We start from the raw sequence: 20,471 nt of genomic DNA, 5'->3' as shown, positions 1-20,471 counted from the left end.
CAGAGGCTACATCTCACACCCAGCCTTCTGACGCAGAGCCATGGCGACATTCAGCACCCAGATCCGCAACAGCTCAACCTGGCGATCTGGCTCCTGAAGTCCTAGAGTTTGGCTACCTGCACTTACCTTCCGACTGTATGGACATCATTCGGGAGGCGAGAAAGCCCACCACCAGAGCATGCTATGCGGCAAAATGGAGACGTTTTGTCATTTATTGTGCAGACCAAAACATTAACCCGCTGGATGCTTCTATTCAGAACATCATCTGTTACCTTTTCCATCTGTACAAGATGGCCTATGCTTCCATTCGCATTCATCTGTCTGCAATGGCCGCTTACCTCCAGAATAGGCAGCACCTCTCCCTCTTCAGGGTGCCTGCCATTAAGGCTTTTCTGGAAGGGCTCAAACGAGTCATTCCTCCACGTACCCCACCAGCTCCGGAGTGGAACCTAAATGTGGTCCTTACCCGGCTGATGGGTCCTCCCTTTGAACCACTGCATTCCTGCGAGATTCAGTTCTTGACGTGGAAAGTGGCTTTCCTCATAGCAATTACATCGCAACGGAGGGTTAGTGAATTACAAGCCCTTACTATCCAAGAGCCATTTATTCAAATTCATTCCAACAGGGTAGTGCTTCGCACTAACCCTAAATTTCTTCCAAAGGTTGTTTCTCAATTCCATATCAACCAGACTATTGAACTACCTGTTTTCTTTCAAAATCCCGAGTCATTGGCGGAGCGAATGCTCCATACCCTTGACGTCAAAAGGGCCCTAATGTATTACATCGATAGGACCAAGGATTTTAGGAAAACTAAGCAACTCTTTGTCGCCTTTGCACCACACCACAAAGGTAACCCTATTTCCAAGGCTGGGATTGCTAGGTGGATCGTTAAATGTATCCAGATCTGCTATCTGAAAGCAAAACGCACTCTTACCATTCCACCAAGAGCCCACTCCACCAGGAAGTTGGGGGCCTCTATGGCATTCCTTGGAAACATTCCCTTGGAAGAAATATGTAGAGCAGCCACATGGTCTACCACACACACATTTACTAAGCATTACTGTGTTGATGTGCACTCCAAACAGCAGGCAGCTGTAGGGCAGGTTGTTCTCAAAACACTTTTCCAAACTGCTGCAGCTGGCACGGGCGGCCGCCGCTAATGGAGGGACTGCTATGTATTCTATGCACAGATATGAATTCAGCAGCCCACATGCCTCGAACCGAATATGCTACTTACCAGTATGCATCTGTTCTTGGCATGTAGTGCTGCTGACATTCATATCGCCTGCCCTCCTCCCCGGCGCCTGTAGCAGCTGCAGTATTCACATATACTCATAGCATGGTCATCATTCACTGAGTTTCACTCCGTCTTGGCCACAATGGCTAAAAACAATCTGGGGATGGAGTCGATGCCCATGCGCACTGTAGTCCAGGGGAGGAGCCACCTATCTCGTGATACTTCGAAGAATCTTCCAGGACAACAATGTGCAATCATCCGGACCCAACACTAGGCGGCGATCTATGCACAGATATGAATGTCAGCAGCCCTACATGCCAAGAACAGATACATACTGGTAAGTAGCATATTCGTTTCCTGGCTAGATTATATGAAATTTTAACATGCAAGGTACGCTATGGAATGGCCGGTGAATGCACCCCCTTCTTCAAAGTCAACAGAGGTATAAGGCAAGGATGCGTTTTAGCACCACTTTTGTTCTCGTTATTTATCAATGATGTAGACATGACACTCAGAACTACCGCGGTGGATGCACCATATATTGACGGAAAGCCCATACCAATTCTGCTTTATGCAGCCGACGCGGTACTCTTATCGCGCACCCATAATGGTCTGCAGCACCTTATTGATAGCTTTTCTGCTTTTATAACCACACGGAAACTGGTAATCAACAAGGGCAAAACTTTTACCATGGCATGTGGCAAAAAGACAAAACACAATAGGACCTTCCTTCTAGATAACGTCAGGCTGGAACCAGTCAAGAAATTTTGCTATCTAGGGATTATTTTCTCTGGGGACGGGGGCTGGACTAGCGAACGAAGTCTGTAAATTTAAAGTTGACGAGGAACATCAACAGTATCTTTAGATTCGCAACTAAGCTGGGGAATCGCAGAATCAAAGAAATGATCCACATTTACATCATGAGGTGTCTGTCATCTGCATTGTATGGGGCAGGCGTTTGGGGACACAATATAAGTAGCTGTAAGCTGCTTCAACACCAGTAAAACCTCTTCCTAAACCGTATATTGTGTACCCCGGCATCCGCTTCCTTAGAGATCTTACACAGGGAAGTAGGTTTAGCTTACGTTGGAGATCTGGCAGCACTACGCCCCCTATCCCTATGGAGCTCTATCTGGTCTAAGGCAGAAACAGAATTCACCCAAATTGTTATCAAGGACTGTTTAAACCTAGACAACTAAATGCGTATTCCCTGGTTTAGGCACATTCGGTTCTGGTTTAAGACAGTCTTTAACCACGATCCCTTTTTGAATCCAGAAATGGGTGTTCAGGTGACAAAAAAGGGGTTTAAAGATCTGTTCCTGGAAAATGCTAAGAAGGTTAGGCCCTCTAGATATGTATCCCAACTCACATATGCCTTCTATACCGAACATAACACCAAAGAAGGTTTCCAAAAATATTTGTCAACGGTCACCAGAAGTTCTCACCGTTTTGTTTTGACCCGGATGAGACTGGGCACTGCATCATTTAGTGTCTTTCCCTCAAATCAAAAGGAGTAGCACTTTGCCCTGCCCCTGTGATGGGACATCCAAACAGAGGTGTTGTCACTTTATGCTTTTTTGCAAATTTTATATTCCTTATAGGAAACTGTACCTAAAGCCTATATTCTTAAAATGTAATATAAGAAGAACCAAAGATGCCTTGCAGTTAATGTTTGACTTGAAGTAGCACAGAGGTATGCTTCCATGTAGCTTTTTATATTTTAAAATGCGTTTCCAGTAGGAAATCCATTATTTTATGATTCCCATTATCATACCATGATTTTAGTAATATTCTGTTTACTATCGATGTATTGGTGCTATTCTTCTATACCAATCGACTACACTAATTAGATGAAATCGTTATAGATTATGAATTTTAACATGTTTTTAAATTTAGGAACTATATTCATGAACGTTATACGTGCCACTCCAATTTGCCCTGACAAGCTTTGTGACTTAGCACTTTGTCACTTTATTTAAAGGAAATCATGTAACAATGTATTAATTGCCTGTAATGCACTTTTGGGTGAAATATCAATTTTTTCCTTTATAAATTGACTTACTGATCCAAATTTGTTAACATCTTGTATACGTTCTGGATCCTATATGATAATGTAATCCTTTTATGATGTATTATATGTATTTTTCTGTATGCTATATGGTTATATTTTATATACCGAATAAAGCATTTGAAACTGAACTGCATATGTTGGTCAGGAAATGAGCCTGGGTTTTGTTGTTCAGCCTATCCAATAGCTTGATCGGTTCATTGCTTTTGTGGTGCATGGAAGTGTTCTAACAACTGATGGCATGGACGCAGATGACACCTTTCTGTAGTAGGGTATCTCTGTGTATAGTCCTAATTTAGTGAATAGTCCCGCCCATGTGCATGGACCCCGGCAATCAAAAATAATCTCTTAAGTTGTCAAAAAATGCAGAAACTGCAAAGACACTTAAGAGAGAATTTAAAGACAAATAATGCAGCCTATATCCACAGGCTACACTGTCCAGTACTTCAACTAGAAATTCCACCAAAAAAACCACACATACAATACAGCCTGCCCAGTATCTTCCCTAGAGAAACTTGCCTCTACCAGTAAAAGCCTCTGGAATGATATAGAGGAAGGCATGGACAGACAAGCCCCATAGGCTGCCATTATGTGGCTTAAATAGGATACTGTGCCTTTAAGAGAACTTTCCAGAACTTCTCCCAGTATCCCAGAATGCACAGCAGGTCCCTTTTACTTTCAGTTTTTTTTCCGGCTCCTGCTAACAGGACCCGGGTGCATTGAGCTCTCCCTTTTTCAAGGGTTTATTGGATTTGTGTGCACTTTTTGATTTAAAAGTGTTTTCAGTTTGTGTCTTGGTGTTTCCCTTCTCTCCTGTGTGTTTGTTCAGGGCTCTAAAATGCCTGCTCTTTTCGACAAGTGCCCAGCATGTGGAAGGAAGAAGTCCAAGATTGATCCACACGACGTCTGCATACTCTGTCTTCCTGAAGCACATGTCCCTGAAGAATGTGACATCTGACAGAACTTTTCAGCAAGGACCCTGAGGGAAAGGCTGAAGATTAGGCTTCAAGGCCTAGAGGAGAGACGACTGCAGGCTGCAGGTGGGTCTGGGCAGGCTGGGAAGACTCCCTCTGCTGAGGCCTCTGGGGGCTCCCCAGAGGCAGGAAGACCAGCAAACGGTCCCAGTCTCAGTCGCCGTCGATTGCATCGACTACGTCGAGAGGGATGACGACGGTGTGTTCCCCATCTCTCCGGGTCGAGACAGCGGGAAGGATCGACGTCGAATGGCCTGGGTAGGCCGCAGTCGAGATCAGTCGACGGCTTCTTTGTCGTCCGCGTCGAGCCATCGACGTCGAAGGAGCGACAGTAGTCGGCGCTCGCCGTCGAGGCGACACCGCCGGTCGCCGTCGAGAAGACTGTCGGCGTCGAGGGGATCCTCTACGTCGAGGACCTCGAGAAAGCTGTCGGCGTCAAGTAAGAGTCGACGTTCATCGTCAAGGGCTGAACGTTCGACGTCGCGGAGGTGGCGTTCGGCCTCGAGGAAGAAGCGTTCGATGTCGTGGAGGCGGCGGTCGACGCCAGAGTCGCGGAGGAGACATTCGACGCTGGAAAAGCGACGCTCAGCGTCGAGAAGAAAGAGATCGGCATCTGAGTTTTTCCAACTCTCCTAAGCGGCGCAGAAGGAGTTCTGGCGCCAGAAGTCACGCTGGGTCTGGTGGAGGGCGCCGGAGACGGCGATCACCTGCTGGAGGGGCTGGTTCGCAGTCCCCTCCGCCGAATAAGTCACCGGGCTCCGTGTACTCTGTGGTTTATACACCACCTCGGCTGAAGGCGCCCCCGCCTCCTGTACCTAAGGTGGATCCTCCCATCAACCCTCCGCTTCCACCACTTCCTCCCTCAGGACAACCACCACCGCTGCTTCCGCCTCATGGGCACGCCCCTCGTTCGGAGATACCTCCTGTTCCTCCGCCAAGGTCGGAGTCACTGCCTCCACTTCAGACACCGCCTAAGGGGACGCCAAAACAAAAACCCCAGGATAGGCCACGGAAGACGCCTCCACGGAAACCTGCGGAGCGTCAACGGACTGGGAGATCGCGTTCTCGTTCCAGGAGGAGGGAGCGATCGCGCAACAGGTCATCCACGTGGTAGAGACGACGCCACAGGAGGCACAGGTCTCGTTCCCATACGAGGTCCTCAGGGACTATTCTCCGACTTTGTCGGAGACAAGGGTGTCACCGGTGGACGATCTGGTGTCCTTTCACGACGTCCTGTTAAGAGATGCAGCAAAGTTGGGCATCTCGTTGACTGTGCCAACGCCCAAGAGGTCGGTAATCTTCGAGACGCTGCACCAGAAACATCTGTCTCGGCCATTACTGCCACTGGTACCGGGCCTGGAGGATCCGGCCATGGACCTTTTTCTCACCCCGGCTGTGACAAAGGCGGCCCCCTCGAGACTACAGAAAAAATACCGGGCTCCCAATTCTGATCCGGCTATTCTAAGGGTGGAACCTCCTCCAGACTCGTAAACAGCATGCCACCACTCAGTTATCCACGGTCCCACCAGATAAAGAATCTAGATGTTTGGATTCGGCTGGGAGGAAGGTTTGTGGGACGTCGGCGACTTCCATGAAGGCTGCGAGTGCTACGGGCCTGTTGGGGCGCTACGACCGAGCCCTCTGGGAATCCCTCCAGCACTTTGTGGAACACCTGCCTCGTGACAAGAGAAGATTTCCAGGAGTTGTTAAATGAGGGGATGTTGGTGGCAAATTAGGTCATCAGTGCTGCGGCCGATTCTTCCCTCCTTGCGGCGCATGGCTTCTGCCATGGGATTAACCAGCGACAACACACCTGGCTCCGCCTCATGTCGCTGAAATCTGACGCACAGCAAAGGGTTGCCAATTTACCATTCTCTGGCGAGACCCTGTTTGGGGAACATGCGGATGACGAAATGGCCCGCATGAAGGCGGAGGCAGAAACACTCGGCTGTGGGTCTGAAAAAGCCCAAAGAGACAAAGAAATCGTACCGCCCGTTCCAGAGACGGTTCGGTGGACAGGGCAGAGGGCGTGGCCAAGCTTCGGGGGGGCAGCAGCAACAACAGCAGCAGTTCAGAAGGCTTTTCCAGAAGCGCCAGAAAGGCAGAGGCGGCCAACAGTCGGCACCAGCGACCAAAGGCCTGGCCGGGTCTAGGCCCTGAGCGCTTACTTCTCCTGCATCCGTTACCCACTCCGGTCGGGGGAAGCGTTCAATTTTTTCTGGCAGAGTGGTGGACAAAAATTACTCGGGACAAGTGGGTGCTGAATATTGTTTGCAATGGATACAGTCTTCGGTTCACCAGCCCGCCTCCAGCAATTCCACTGGTCAGCTCGCAGTTTCAGCTGCGCGAGCTCCAGGCGGAGGCAGATATCCTGTTAAGGAAAAGGGCGATAGAAGACGTACCTCTGTCTCAAAGAGGAAGAGGTCTGTACTCCCGTTTCTTCCTGGTTCGCAAGGACAGGAACGAGTTTAGGCCCATTCTGGACTTGCGACAGGCAAACAAGTGGATTTGCAGAGAGACGTTTTGCATGCTGTCGTTGCATCAGATTTATCCTCAGTTGCAACAGGGAGACTGGCTATGTGCTATAGACCTACAGGATGCGTACTTCCATGTGCCCATTGCACACAAACACAGGAAGTTCCTGCGATTCCAAATCAGCGCCAATCATTATCAATACACAGTACTCCCATTCGGACTGAAGTCTGTGCCGAGAACATTCTCGAAGTGCATGGCGGTGGTAGCAGCACACCTGAGGAAGAACAAGGTGTTCGTCTACCCGTACCTGGACGATTGTTTGATCAAGGCCTCCTTCTCGGAAGCTCGAGCACACTTCCAGAAGACGTGCGTTCTCTTGAACAAGCTGGGGTTGCACATTAACATGTCTAAGTCTGTCCCGACTCTGGTCCAATGCATGCAGTACTTTGGAGCCTCCATCAATATGCTGTCAGCAAGCGTGTCTCCTTCGGAGGAGCGACGCTTATCACTCCTTCGGAAGGCTCAGGCTCTTATGACCACTCCATCTACAACAGTGAGGACGGTGTCTTCTCTGCTGGGATCGATGGCCTCTTGTATCTTCCTAACGCCACACGCACGACTGCACATGAGACCGTTGCAAGAGTGCTTGGAGGACCAGTGGGATCAAAGGAAAGGATCTTGGGACGACAAGATACGACTGTCTCTACATGCTCTTCAGTCTCTGAAGTGGTGGTGTTCAGCGGAGAATCTCCTCAGAGGGGTTCCCTTCCACAAGGACATTCCCATGCAGACTGTTGTGACTGATGCTTCTCTCCACAGTTGGGGGGCGCACTCCGGAGACTTACAGATTCAAGGAACGTGGTCCCCGATGGAGGCCACGTATCACATCAATTTCCTGGAACTCAGAGCTGTTCACTTGGCACTGATGGCCTTTCATCCGTCCTTTCAGACCGGCTCTCTGCTTGTACAGACGGACAATACGACCACAATATATTACCTCAACAAGCAGGGGGGTTCGAGATCACGCACTCTGTTGCAGGAGGCGCAGGCGAGCTGGCACTGGCTTCTGGCCAGAGCACTGATGATAACGGCTACCCATCTGCCAGGTGTGCAGAATGTTCAGGCGGACGCACTGAGCAGACTGATTCAGGAAAACCAAGAATGGGTCATAAACGGCAAAGTACTAGGAGAAGTCTTAGCAAGGTGGGGGACTTCAGACTGAGATCTGTTCGCCACCGCCGAAAACAGCAAATGCCGAGACTTCGCCTCCAGGTACTACCAGCAGGGGACGCTGGGGAATGCGCTATGGATCAACTGGTAGAACAGCTTTCTGTACGCTTTTCCACCCATTCCCCTGATTCCGGCGGTACTCATCAAGTTGGCCCGGTCCAGGGCGCGGATGATACTCATTGCCCCGTAACGGCCCAGGCAGTGGTGGTTCACGGACCTGCTTCACCGGTCTCTCCTTCCTCACATACGGCTGCCGTGCAGGCCGGACCTTCTCACGAAGTTCGGGGGGCAGATGTTGCACCCCAGCCTCTCGTCTTTTGAGTTTGGCTGCATGGCTCCTGAGAGAGTGCAATATGGCCATTTGAATTTGCCTGAAGTTTGCATGGACATACTGAAGGAGTCTAAGAGGCCTTCCACTCGGACTTCCTATGCTTACAAGTGGAAGAGGTTCTGTATCTGGTGCAAGTCCAAGAACTATGACCCGACGACGTGCAAGAAAGAGGTCATCCTTCCCTACCTTCTAAATTTGGCGCAGTCTGGACTTAATGTTCACTCCATTAAGGTTCATCTCACTGCATTGACTGCCTACAGGAAATGCCCTTCACAGACTTCCTTTTTCCAGATTCCTGTGATTAAAGATTTTCTGGAAGGCTTGAAGAAAGTATTCCCTCCTGTCAGGCTCCCTTCGCCTTCATGGGAATTGCATGTGGTGCTGTCCAGGTTGATGAAGGAGCCTTTTGAACCTTTTCATAAGGCTTCGTTGCAGCACCTGTCCTGCAAGGCGGCGTTCCTCGTGGCCATTACATCGGCCCGCCGGGTGAGTGAAATTCAGGCGTTGTGTTGCCAAGAACCTTGTACTGTATTTCATGCTGCTAAGGTTGTTATGCGTACTAACCCTAAATTTCTTCCCAAGGTTATTTCTGATTTTCATGTCAACCAGACCAAAACTTTGCCTACGTTTTTTCAGAATCCTTCATCTCCAGCCAAAAGGTCTCTACATTCCCTGGGTGTTAGGAGGGTGCTGAAATTTTATCTGGATAAAACCAAAGATATTCGTAGGTCAGACCAATTGTTCATCAATTATGGATCGGTTAGGACGGGTCTTGCTACCTCTAAGCAGTCCATCTCTAGGTGGATTGTGTCCTGCATACAGTTGTGTTACCAAAAAGCTAATAAGACCGTAGGAGGTAAGCCTAAGGCTCATTCCACCAGGGGCAAAGCTGCCACAACCGCTTTGCTCCTTAAAGTTCCAATTGCAGAAATCTGCAAGGCGGCCACTTGGAAGTCGGTTCATACCTTTGCTAAGCATTACTGTCTGGACACTGATGCCAGGACGGACGCTCAGGTTGGGCAGGCTTCGCTGCGAAATCTGTTCGCACAATAGTGGTGTTAATTCTCTCCACCGCCGCTTTGATGTGGGGATGGGCTTGCCATTCTATTCACTAGATTATGACTATACACAGAGATCCCATACTACAGTAGGAGTAGTTTCTGTCCTGTAACTCCAGTTCTGTAGTAGGGGTATCTCTGTTATAGTCATAAGCGCCCTCCCGCCTCCCCGGTGGAGAAAGTTATTCATGTAAGGAATGCTACAGGTCTGGCGTGTTACGCCTTCAAAAAGAACTGATTGTAAGAGGGACCTGCTGTGCATTCTGGGATACTGGGAGAAGTTCTGGAAAGTTCTCTTAAAGGCACAGTATCCTATTTAAGCCACATAATGGCAGCCTATGGGGCTTGTCTGTCCATGCCTTCCTCTCTATCATTCCAGAGGCTTTTACTGGTAGAGGCAAGTTTCTCTATGGAAGAAACTGGGCAGGCTGTATTGTATGTGTGTTTTTTTTGGTGGAATTTCTAGTTGAAGTACTGGACAGTGCAGCCTGTGGATATAGGCTGCATTATTTGTCTTTAAATTCTCTCTTGTGTCTTTGCAGTTTCTGCATTTTTTGACAATTTAAGAGATTATTTTTGATTGCCGGGGTCCACGCACATGGGCGGGACTATTCACTAGATTATGACTATAACAGAGATACCCCTACTACAGAACTGGAGTTACAGGACAAACTACTCCTTGTGGCCTATATGTGCCTCTGTGAGTATGCCCGCATGGCTCCATTCCTGAAATCATTATTTAATTCCGTATGTGGCTTGGCAAGTACAGTGGTGATTGAAATGTGTTGAGTTCAATGTCCGGGCATGTTTCCAGATGTTTAATCATTGTGACTGAAATGTTACTGTTAATTTATATAATTGCCGAGACTACATTCTGATTGTGACCACCGCCACCTGGATTTTCTGTAACCGCACGTACCCGTGCTCATGATTTATTGCTGGGACTTCATTTTGTCACATGGATTGCACACCCGGACGTACCTGTCCTTAGTCTTCCCTCTGCCGGCACAAACCGCCCACCGGGGAATCGTTTTTACTCCATGGACTTGGTCCGCTTCACCACGCGTCGCAGCCGGGTTGGCAGTATCACCGGACTTGCGTCGCAGCATTCTACCATAGAAAATTGACAGCCCTGAAGAGTCATATCCTTCACACAGTGTGACGAAACACGTGTCGGCTAGTGGTATTTTCATATGTACTGATCAAGATTGAACTATAAATCTATTCTTTATGCATCGCTGGATCTCGACCTTCATTACTCTTATCTACATGAACTTTGTCTGACTTAATTTTGTTCTGACATAAGAAACTAACACCTTGAAACGTGTGCACAGGTCTTGTACTTAAATGTTTCTAAATGTTTAATTATTGTGACTGCAACGTTACTGTTATTTTGTATAATATCCCAGACTACATTCTGATTGTGACTTTCATTCCATAGGAAGAACTGTACTTGCAGCGTGTAGCTGAACTGGATGAAATTACTAATGAAAGGGACAACTTCAGAAGAGCATATGAGGATCTTCGGAAACAAAGACTTAATGAATTTATGGCTGGTTTTAATGTCATAACAAATAAACTGAAGGAGAATTACCAAATGTTGACTTTGGGAGGTGACGCTGAACTAGAACTTGTAGACAGCCTGGACCCATTCTCTGAAGGAATCATGTTCAGGTTTGTAGTCATGTATAATTGATCAGCTCTTTTGATTAATACTGTGAACTAGTCACTGAGGAAGCTCACTGCAGGCACTTATAAAAGCAATGGTATGCAGGGCTGAAGCATGAGCATGATGGTTGTGTCTGAAGAAGCCTGGTTGGCTTATTTCGGTAAAACATTAAACCGGTTAAGTAAGTGCTTTTAGGTGGATAATACTCTATTGACTAATTGTAACGTTTTTTATTTTTGTGGTATCCTAATTCCCGAAGCGTATAAATGACCAGGTCTTGATAAATTAAATAACAAAGCCATCACAAGGCTTATGGAAGTGTTAGGATGTCTTTATTTCTGGTCCATATTGCGCGAAGTGACATGTTTAAAAGCTTTAAAAATGCACACACTATCACTCGTGTCCAGTTTATTATCAGCCAGGCCCGTATTCCAACATAAGATATTTTTTCCTCATTTTTCTTCCAGTGTGACACTGCCGGGACTGTCCTTCCCTGTAAACCTTATGATGCCTTAAGAATAGCTAAGCCATGTAGGTAGACTAGATCTTTGTGTGGATGTTTAAGTTTACCTCCATGAGTCTTGTGACGTGTTTTAAAATGTTTTTAAACATCTGTCACTTCGCGCAATGAGGGGTATTTCACTGATGTGGCATGCTTTACTGCACTCAATGAGGTAAATGATGCCAGAAATAATGAGATATCCTCAAAAGGATTGTCTGTTGATAATTTCACCTGATGCTTATACTCTTTTCAGCCGTGGCCATATTTTAAAAAGCCCTAGTAGTATGGTCTGTATTTTGCATGCCTGTTTCTTAAAATGAATATATCTGAATAGGTTGAAAATCAACCATATTGTGCAGGGTAAAAACCAATTTAGGTACTGAAGAAAGCAGACTGACCCTAACCGGGTACTACACAGCTGAAACATGTCAACCTATGGATGTTAAGGATCATAGAATCTTTACAACACCTCAATGTTTTTCGATCTTGCCTTAGATCCCCCTTATTAAAAGTCTGCCAGAGAATCTATAGGCATTTTTATCGCACTCACTTAATTCTCTAGAGACACTTCCAAAAGAGCTCCGCTAACAAACTAGTAGAACCCTCCCACACGCACTGGGTGATCTAGGTGTGGGTCCAATGATAAAGCAAGCCACAGATGTAGTACCTGTGGGTGAGGACCCTACACATATATCCAGGACATGTAGCATGGGCACTATTTACCTGGGTGTCATCTGCACACTTATGAAATCTGGAGCATCCACGTAGACCACTCCACGGCAGGTTGAAGATTTGATAATTCGGTGTACCCTCCCTTATATTACTTCTAGTTTGCAGTTTGGGAATTTGATAGCACATCCATGTTAAAGCCTTCTCACTCCTTAGTTTTTGCTGCATTTTGGACAATGGCAGCTCAGTTTTTTGCACCTCCAGCTGCCACCGACACTAAACCTCTTTAGTGTGTCCTTTGCAGCACCAAACCAGCCTGTCAGAGGCAGGATTTGACATTTCTCCAAGGGTAGCAAGCCATCACGTCAGATGAGTGGGCCCCCCCAATTTCAGTAGCGGCTGCGCCCTCTAAATTTATCTACCCCTTCGCACCTTACAGCACCATCAAGACCACGTACAAAGGACCCCATGACCATCTTGATTGCACCAGGAAGTGCAGGCCTTACTGTTCAAAGTGGCTACCAAGACAGTTCAGACTTCCGAAGTAGGAGTTACTCCGCTACTATTTATGCCGAAGGGGAATGGAGGACATTTGTCTTATCTTAGATCTTTGCCTGCTCGGTGCCTTCCTGTGGAAAGACCCATTCAAGATGTTCTTGCTAGTCCAGATCTTGTCTGAACTAGACCTCGGAGACTGTTGGGTTACCGTTCTCCTTCCTTGATGACTGGCTGTTGAAGGTTGTCTCACTCCAGGCAGTGCTCAACCACCCACAGATGATGGAGAATCTCTGAACATCGTTGGGGTTCACTATCAACATGCGCGTCATACCCAACTCATTTGCAGTCTCCTTTTCATCAGAGCCATTCTAGATACTGTACAGTTTTGTGCATTTCTCATACAGCAGAATCTGAAAGAAATACGCAAGGAAAGTTTTCGTCAGCAGTACCCCTGCGTGTCGGTAGGCTGCGCGTACGTCGTTGGCATCGTAGTCGCTGAGATGACGTCGTCAGAGCTACTTAGATGCACCCACGCGTGCTGGCGTCAGTTCTTTCTTTTTTCGCGCCATCAAGCGCAGATCTTGATATCTGTACCCCCCAGTCACTTTTTAACTATGTCATATTTGGGCCTATTGTCTCTATTTTTTGACTCCTGGTGTGTAGGTATGCCCGGTTTTAAGTCTGGCGCGGCTTGTACCCGCACTATGTCTGTGACAAACCAGCACCGTGAGGGTCTCTACTGCCTGGGGCGCAACCACGACTCCGAGTTGTGCCCTGAATGCTGGGCCATGGCTCTGAAAACTTTGCAGGAGAGGTCCTGAAAGCGGCTGGAGGCCTGGGAGTCGAATCTGCGCCGTTCCTGGTCCCGTGGGAGGTTAAGGGATTGGTCGCGGAGCCGCCATCCCCATCGTTCGGCGAAGTCTTCGCACACTGAGTCAGGTAAGACGAAGCACAAAAAGTCGAATAAGTGGCGTTGCTCTTCGCTGTCCCCTAGCCTGTCTTGCGACATGGCTGAGGATACGGGTGGTGCCACCCCCGCGGCTCCAGCAGAGCCTTTGCTGTTGCAGATGGCCTACCCGCCCATCCCCGGTCAGTCGGCGACTCCGGCCCAGCTACAGGACTTTGTCAGCCATGACCTGTCATTTTGGCCCCTCGGGTCTGACCTGGGGGGGGGTGGGGGGCTGGGCTTGCTCTACACCGCCGGCTCCAGCGTGACGTAGTCAACAAATCAAGTCTCGACACCGCAAGACCCCATGGATCCCAGCCAATGTCGGGTGGCCTGCCACGACCTCCCCTGACGTCCATGGCACCGCCACTAGCGTCTGCCGACGATGCCCCGGCTTCCTACCTGGCGTGGAGACAGTGCCGGACCTGTGTCGATCAACGCCAATTGATGCCGATACCGACGCCAATGGGGAATTTCTATCCCTTTCTCCATCCACCTCCCTCTTTTCTGCCTGCCAGGCAGGTTGGGGGAGGACTGGGAGGGGTCTAAGGACACTCCCGCAGCCCAGTGCAAGTTGGACCCGGACTGGGAAGAGTATTTGGAGGATGCAGGTGACTTGGATTTTATTCCAGAACCTGGCACACTGTCTCTTTCTACTGTGGCTATGGAGAAGCGTGGTACATATTCTGTGGTGGTGCGTAGTGCAGCAGAGGCTCTCCCCCTCATGCTCCCTACGGTGGCCTTCAGCACTAACCTCCTGACAGAAGTGCTCCGGCCAGCGTCTTCCTCTACGGAGCCGCTATTGCCTTTAATGACGCACTTTCAGACGTTCATTTGGGGAACTCGTCCAGGGCCAACTTAGGCTCCTGTCGATAAGAACGTGGCCCATCGTCTGGCCCTGGGCGACCCCATTTTCCTCTCCATACACCCAACCCCTGAGAGCTTGTCCAAGCCTCTGCGTCCTCAAGCACATTCCCTTCCACACCTCCGGACAGGGAATCCAAGAAACTGGAACAGTTTGGGAAGAAACTGATTACTTCCGCCAGCTCAGTGCTGCGGTCTGAGGACACTGCATGTCTCTTGGGCCGTTATTTTCTTTCTGTGTGGGGCTCGGTTGCGCAGGTGCTGCCTCAGTGTCCGGAGGGCCCCGGACGGTGCTCTCACAAGCTATTGCTGAAGGGAGACAGCCAAGTTCACAATTCGTTGTGGCCTTGACCCTGCCGATTTGGTGGGCAGGGGGATTACCACGACAGTGGCGCTACACCGCCACTCCTGGCTGAGGACAACTGGCTTTTCCGGGAATGTCCAGATAACTCTGATGGACATGCCCTTTGATGGCCCTGGCCTTTTTGGCGCAAAGCAGACCATGCGTTGGAGCATTTTAAGGACTCACGGGCTATGGCCAAGTCCTTGGACCTGTCGACCACACTCACTCATTCCACTTCTGCTTTTCGCTCCTTTCGTGGTCATGCAAGGGGCGCCCAAACATGTTTGTTTATGAGCCACATGCCTGTGCAGTAACAGTTTCAGCGCGGCCACGGATGTGGGACCTGCAGAGGTGGATCACTGGGCCAGCGGGCGGGTCAGTCCACAACCTCCACTGCCTCCAACCCTTCCTTGTCTTGTGTTTCAGGCCCACCAAACACCAGTGGGTGACATGATCTGCCATCACTTTCCCCCCGTCGCACCATCACCTCGGACAGGTGGGTTTTGCAGATAGTCCGAAGGGGCTTCTCCCATGCCACCTAAGTACCACCGCATGTCGGGGGAACTCTTGGTACTTCTCCAACAGGAAGTTGAGGCCCTCTTGGCCAAGGGGGCCATCGAGGGCGTTCCGATGCCAAAAGTAGGTCATGTAGTTACTCCCACTACTTCCTGTTTCCAAAGAAGGACAAGGGCCTGCGTCCTATCTTGGATCTTCGGAACATCAATCGCTTCCTCTGGAAGGAGAAGTTCAAGATGCTCACACTTGCCTGCCCTAGAACCGCAAGACTGGAGGGTAGTGTTGGACTTGCAGGGTGCCTTTTTTCATATCCCCGTCGTGCCGTCCCAACGGCGTTACCTGCGGTTCACAGTAGGCCATGATCATTTTCAGTTTACCCTGCTCACTTTCGGCCTAACCAGCACCCTGCGGGTGTTCACAAAGGTAATGGCGGTGGTCACAGCTTATCTGTGCAGATCAGGGGTTTCAGTCTTCCCCGATCTCGACTGGCTGCTGAAGGCAGGCTTGCCCTGGGCAGTAGTTTCCCACCTCCAGACTACGACCTACCTCCTGCATTTGGTGGGGTTCTCCATCAACTTGCTGAAGTAGCACCTGCTTCTCAGAAGCTCCTCTTTATCGGAGCAGTTCTGGCCACAGTGCCGTTTTGAGTTTATCCTCCCGAACAGCGAGTCTGGGAAATTCGGGCTAGGATTCCGATCTTTCGGCCCTTGTCCTGAGTTTCGGTTTGGATGACTTTGAGGCTGCTGGGCCTTATGGCCTCCTGCATCTTGCTAACCAATCATGTCAGGTATCATATGCGGCTTGTAGGAAGGTGGATACCGGACTATGGTTACCCCAGATTTTTTGCCTAGTGTTTAGCTGGTTTTCGACTTAGCCTGGGACCCTGATTAGCAGGATCCAAGGCCAACTATCTGCTCTCTCCTTAAAATAGATTCCATGTACCGTAGGTGCATAACTAAATTGGCTTGGGTCACCTTATCAGCCACTGTACAGTGTACTATAGGTACCCAGGGCATAGGTGCATCCAAGGCTTACCAGGGGCTGCAGCATATATTTTGCCACCCCTGGCTGGCTATCCAAATTGACACAACTGACTGATCACTCAGCTGGGGTAAGGTGGTGTAATCACCCCTTGCTTAGATATAGTATACCTATATCTAAACCTATATCTGGACACATATGTACCTATAAGTCACTCCTATGGCAGGCCTTAACAATCCTAGAGGCAGAGTGCTTGGTTTTATGTGAGATGGTGCTCTAGCATGAGCTGAGCCTGTCTGCAGCTGTCGGGACCAACTCCCTTAGCTGTTCCGGGATAATGCCATACCATATACTCTTAAGTGCATTATGAACCTCGCGGTTAAATGCTAACTTTGGTTTGGCTTTATCAAAACATGTCGTGTAAGGTGTCATACGCTTTGGAATATTACCCCCTCGCCAGTTCTGGCGACGGGGGTAGCATTCCACCCTTCTAGAGGGAGAAGACCTGTTACTTCCATTAATCCCGGTTAAAGTTAACCAGAGCCTCAGCATCGCAAAATGGATGCTGCTGCCCCGACACAAGTCTGACCTCCTGCTGCTGACCGAAACTTGGCAGAGGAGGCCTGGACAAAGGGTTTCCCTTAGCAGGGAGGTGCTACACCACCCCAGACAGGAGATAGTGGATTGGAGCAGGGAGGGCTGAAAGAAACTAGACACTGCCTGGGGCGCACAAGGTGTCCCAGGCAAAATCCAGTCAAACCGGTTCTGGGGCTCTCCAGCCCCAGTCCCAGCACGACCCTGGACAAAGGGAAAGGGGTGTAACACCCTCTTCCTGGGTCCTACCCATTGGAGTGACCTAGCAGGTAATCCAGCCCCCAGAATTGGAATAAAGGTGGGAGCAGTGCCAATGCACATCAGATTATCCTGACAAACTTATGAAACTAAACTTTGGACCCTTCGACATCCTACTAGACGTAGAAGACTGAAGAATCTCCCTTTTGGTCAAGGAGTGACCACCCTGTGCAAACAGGCACCATCCAGCACGTCACAGTTTGCTTTGTTGCAGTTCCCGCCGGAACTCGAGCGACAGATCGACAAGACCCAGCTTTCCTGCCTTCCAACAGCCCGATCCACAGTCCCAGCGAATCTGAGACCCGTGGAGGCGACCTGAAGCGTGGGGCCGGCCATCTTGGAAAAACCACAAAGTCCTGACCGTGCAGCTCCCGAGGCTCCCTCGACGCTGTGCACTGGTTGCTCCAGACTGGCCCTCGCTCCCCTGAAAAGGAGCACCCGCTCTGACCTTGCTGGTCCGAGTAAGAAGCGATCTTCGAATCCTGCGTGGGTTGCGCTTGCAAAGGTTTGTTAGCTCCGATCCGGAAGCCGACACCGCCGACAGCGAGAGCCTTCGTGGGACAGCTCGTGATCCACTCCTGGACATCGTTGATGCCCCAGAGTCCACGTGGCAGCGGAGTCAAGCTTCTCGACAACCACCTGATTGCGCCCGACATCTCCTGGTTCCTTCCTGGTCACTGGCTAGTGACCCAGACTCTGTCCCCTCAGCTTTCAGGTACTCTACATCTTCGATCCACCCTTGGATCGCACTGGACACTTCTCTTCTGGCCGCCTGCAGCATCTTCATCTCCAGGCTCCATACACCACCCCACTTTTGCACCTGCTTCCTGTAGGTGAGGTAACTCTTGAACGCCGGTGTTCCTGTAGTGATATACACCTCTAGTGTCCAAGTCTAAAGTTTTGTCCTTCTAGTCCAGTCGGAAGACTCTTAAAACTGTAACTCGATAACTTTTACGCACCATTGACTTTGCATTGGTGCATGCTTGTGCTTTTAGCGCTGCACCCGAATCCCGCGGGCTACTCCCGTCCTAACTGCTGTTAGTCCAGTGTAGTCCCAGCGATTCCCAATGCCACAGGCCTTACTACTGTTCGATTAGTGATACTTACAACACTTTTTTAATATATGGTTTGAGTGGCCCCCGGCTTAATCCATAATTGTGCAACTTTCATATGTTATACTGTGCTTTTGTTTAAACGCTTGTGCCTCTATACTCATAAAGAGTACAGAGGATTATTCTGAGAATAAATACATATATTTTTATAAATATAACTTGTGCGGTGTCCTTTCATTTGATATTACAGGATTGCATATGGTAAAACAGCTGGCTTCACATGCCCTCTTGAGTTTAGCCTGAAGGCTGCTTAGTCCATGCTACCCCTAGGATAGCTTGTCTATAAGGTTGACTTACAACCACCACCATAAGGGATTGTTTGGACTGATACAAGGTGCCCAGAGAATTGTGGACAGCATATATCAGGCCAACTCCTCACAGGGCTCTGCAGTGGGACCTGAAGTTCCAGTGGGCACAGCATCAGGGCAACCTGTCCGACCACGTCCTGATCTCAGAGGGCACTGCAAGACAGTTGCAGTGGTGGCTCAAGGACCGAGATTGGGTCAACGGCAGATCCCTCTCCCTACCCCAACCGGAGCTCGTAGTAGTGACTGACGCGTCCCTCTTGGGCTGGGGGGCCACATGGGAGAGGCGGAGATCAGAGGCCTCTGGTCTCCGGCGGAGTCCCGGCTCCATATCAACCTTCTGGAGCAGATTCTTTAAGGGCCTTACTAGCCTGTTTCCTCCATCCCCTTTGATAATGGCCCAATGGGACTTATATATGGTCCTCCCCTTTCTAGTGTGCGCCCTTTGAGCCTCTTCATAACTGTCCATCACTTCTGCTCGCAGGGTAAGCCAACTGCAGGCTCAATCTTCTAAGCCCCCTTTTCTATCTATCCAGATAAAGTGGTGCGTCAGACTAAGCCTTCATTCCTTCCTAGGGCCTTTTCTTTTGGGACAGTCCATCACACTTTGATAATGATATGATAAATGATATTTGTCAAGCGCACGTTCACCTACGGTATCTTGGCGCTGGGGTGGGAGAGCTGTCTAAAACTAGTCTGAAGAACTCAGTTGTATGCTAACGAAAAGAGCCAAGTTTTCAAGGATTTTCTGAAGTGAGCATGGGAAGGAAGAAGACGCAGTGCAGGGGGAAGGGAATTCCAAAAAAGAGGGGCCTGTGTAGAGAGCCGCAATCCTCAATGTTTTTTCTGCCTAAAGGGGCGGGGGTTGAGGAGATTGTGAGTGGATGAGCGGAGGTGGCGCTGAGGAACATATCGATGCAAAAGAAGAAATGAAAGCGGGTCCCTGAGAAGAAAGAGCTTCATGAATCAGGCAGCCGAGTTTCAAAAGGCTGCGCTGAGCCACTGGGAGCCAATGAAGGCTCTTTAACAGGGGCTTAGTGTGAGTGGATTTAGGCAGTCCATAGACCAACCTGGCTGCCTGGTTCTGGATAAGTTGGAGGCTTTTAACTTGGTATGCTGGGATGCCCACGAATAATGAGTTTGCATAATCAATTCGCGAGATGACCAGTCCCAGGGTGACCTGAACAAGAGCTTCGTGGGAGAGGAATCTGCTGATTTTCTGTATGCGACGCAGGTGGTAGAAGCAAGTGGAAACCAGTCTTAATTTGTGCCCTCATGGAGAGGTCTTTGGAGATGGTGACCCCTAAACTCCTGACAGTGTCAACAGGGGAAGGAGAGGGACCAAGTGAACGAGGCCAGAAATGTGAACTCCAAGGATTATTGTGGGGATCAGTGAGGACTAACTCCGTTTTATTAGGGTTAAGTTTGAGTTGATAATAATTCATCCAGGAGCTTTTAAAGTTCATTACACAGTGTACATGTTGTATAGAGGACGGGGAGGAGTCAATGCTGAAGATCTGAAGGTCATCCGCGTAGTTGAAAAAGGTGACCGATTTTTGTTGGAGCTCCGAGATGAGAGGGTGAATGTAAAGATTAAAAAGAAGTGGTGAAAGCGAGGAGCCCTGCAGGACTCCACATGTAAGGTGTTTTCCCACTGAGGAAAAAGGTGGGAGGGACACTGAGTACGATCCTAAAGAAAGGAGGCGATCCACTTCAGTGGTAGCCCCTGGATGCCAGCGTGCTCGATGCGTTCAAGTAAGATGGAATGATCTACCGTGTCGAACGCCGCCGACAGATCCAGGAGCACCAGAGCCTGAGAGATTTTCTGATCGCCCCCCTTC

At 49.3% G+C, this 20,471-nt stretch overlaps 1 protein-coding gene across 2 annotated transcripts in view; it reads left to right on the top strand.

Moving 5' to 3' along the window:
* SMC4 (structural maintenance of chromosomes 4) overlaps positions 1–20,471 on the top strand; it is a 512,503-nt gene that overhangs the window by 442,159 nt on the left and 49,873 nt on the right. For both annotated transcript variants that reach the window (XM_086944206.1, XM_086944207.1), the window contains exon 22: positions 10,815–11,047. In XM_086944206.1, coding sequence (XP_086800332.1) covers positions 10,815–11,047 — 233 coding nt within the window. The remainder of the gene's footprint in view (positions 1–10,814; positions 11,048–20,471) is intronic.

The sequence above is a fragment of the Lissotriton vulgaris genome, chromosome 11 (genome assembly GCF_964263255.1).
Source record: "Lissotriton vulgaris chromosome 11, aLisVul1.2, whole genome shotgun sequence".
NCBI classification, from domain to species: Eukaryota; Metazoa; Chordata; class Amphibia; order Caudata; family Salamandridae; genus Lissotriton; species Lissotriton vulgaris.
This window is presented reverse-complemented; position numbering and strand designations above follow the sequence as displayed.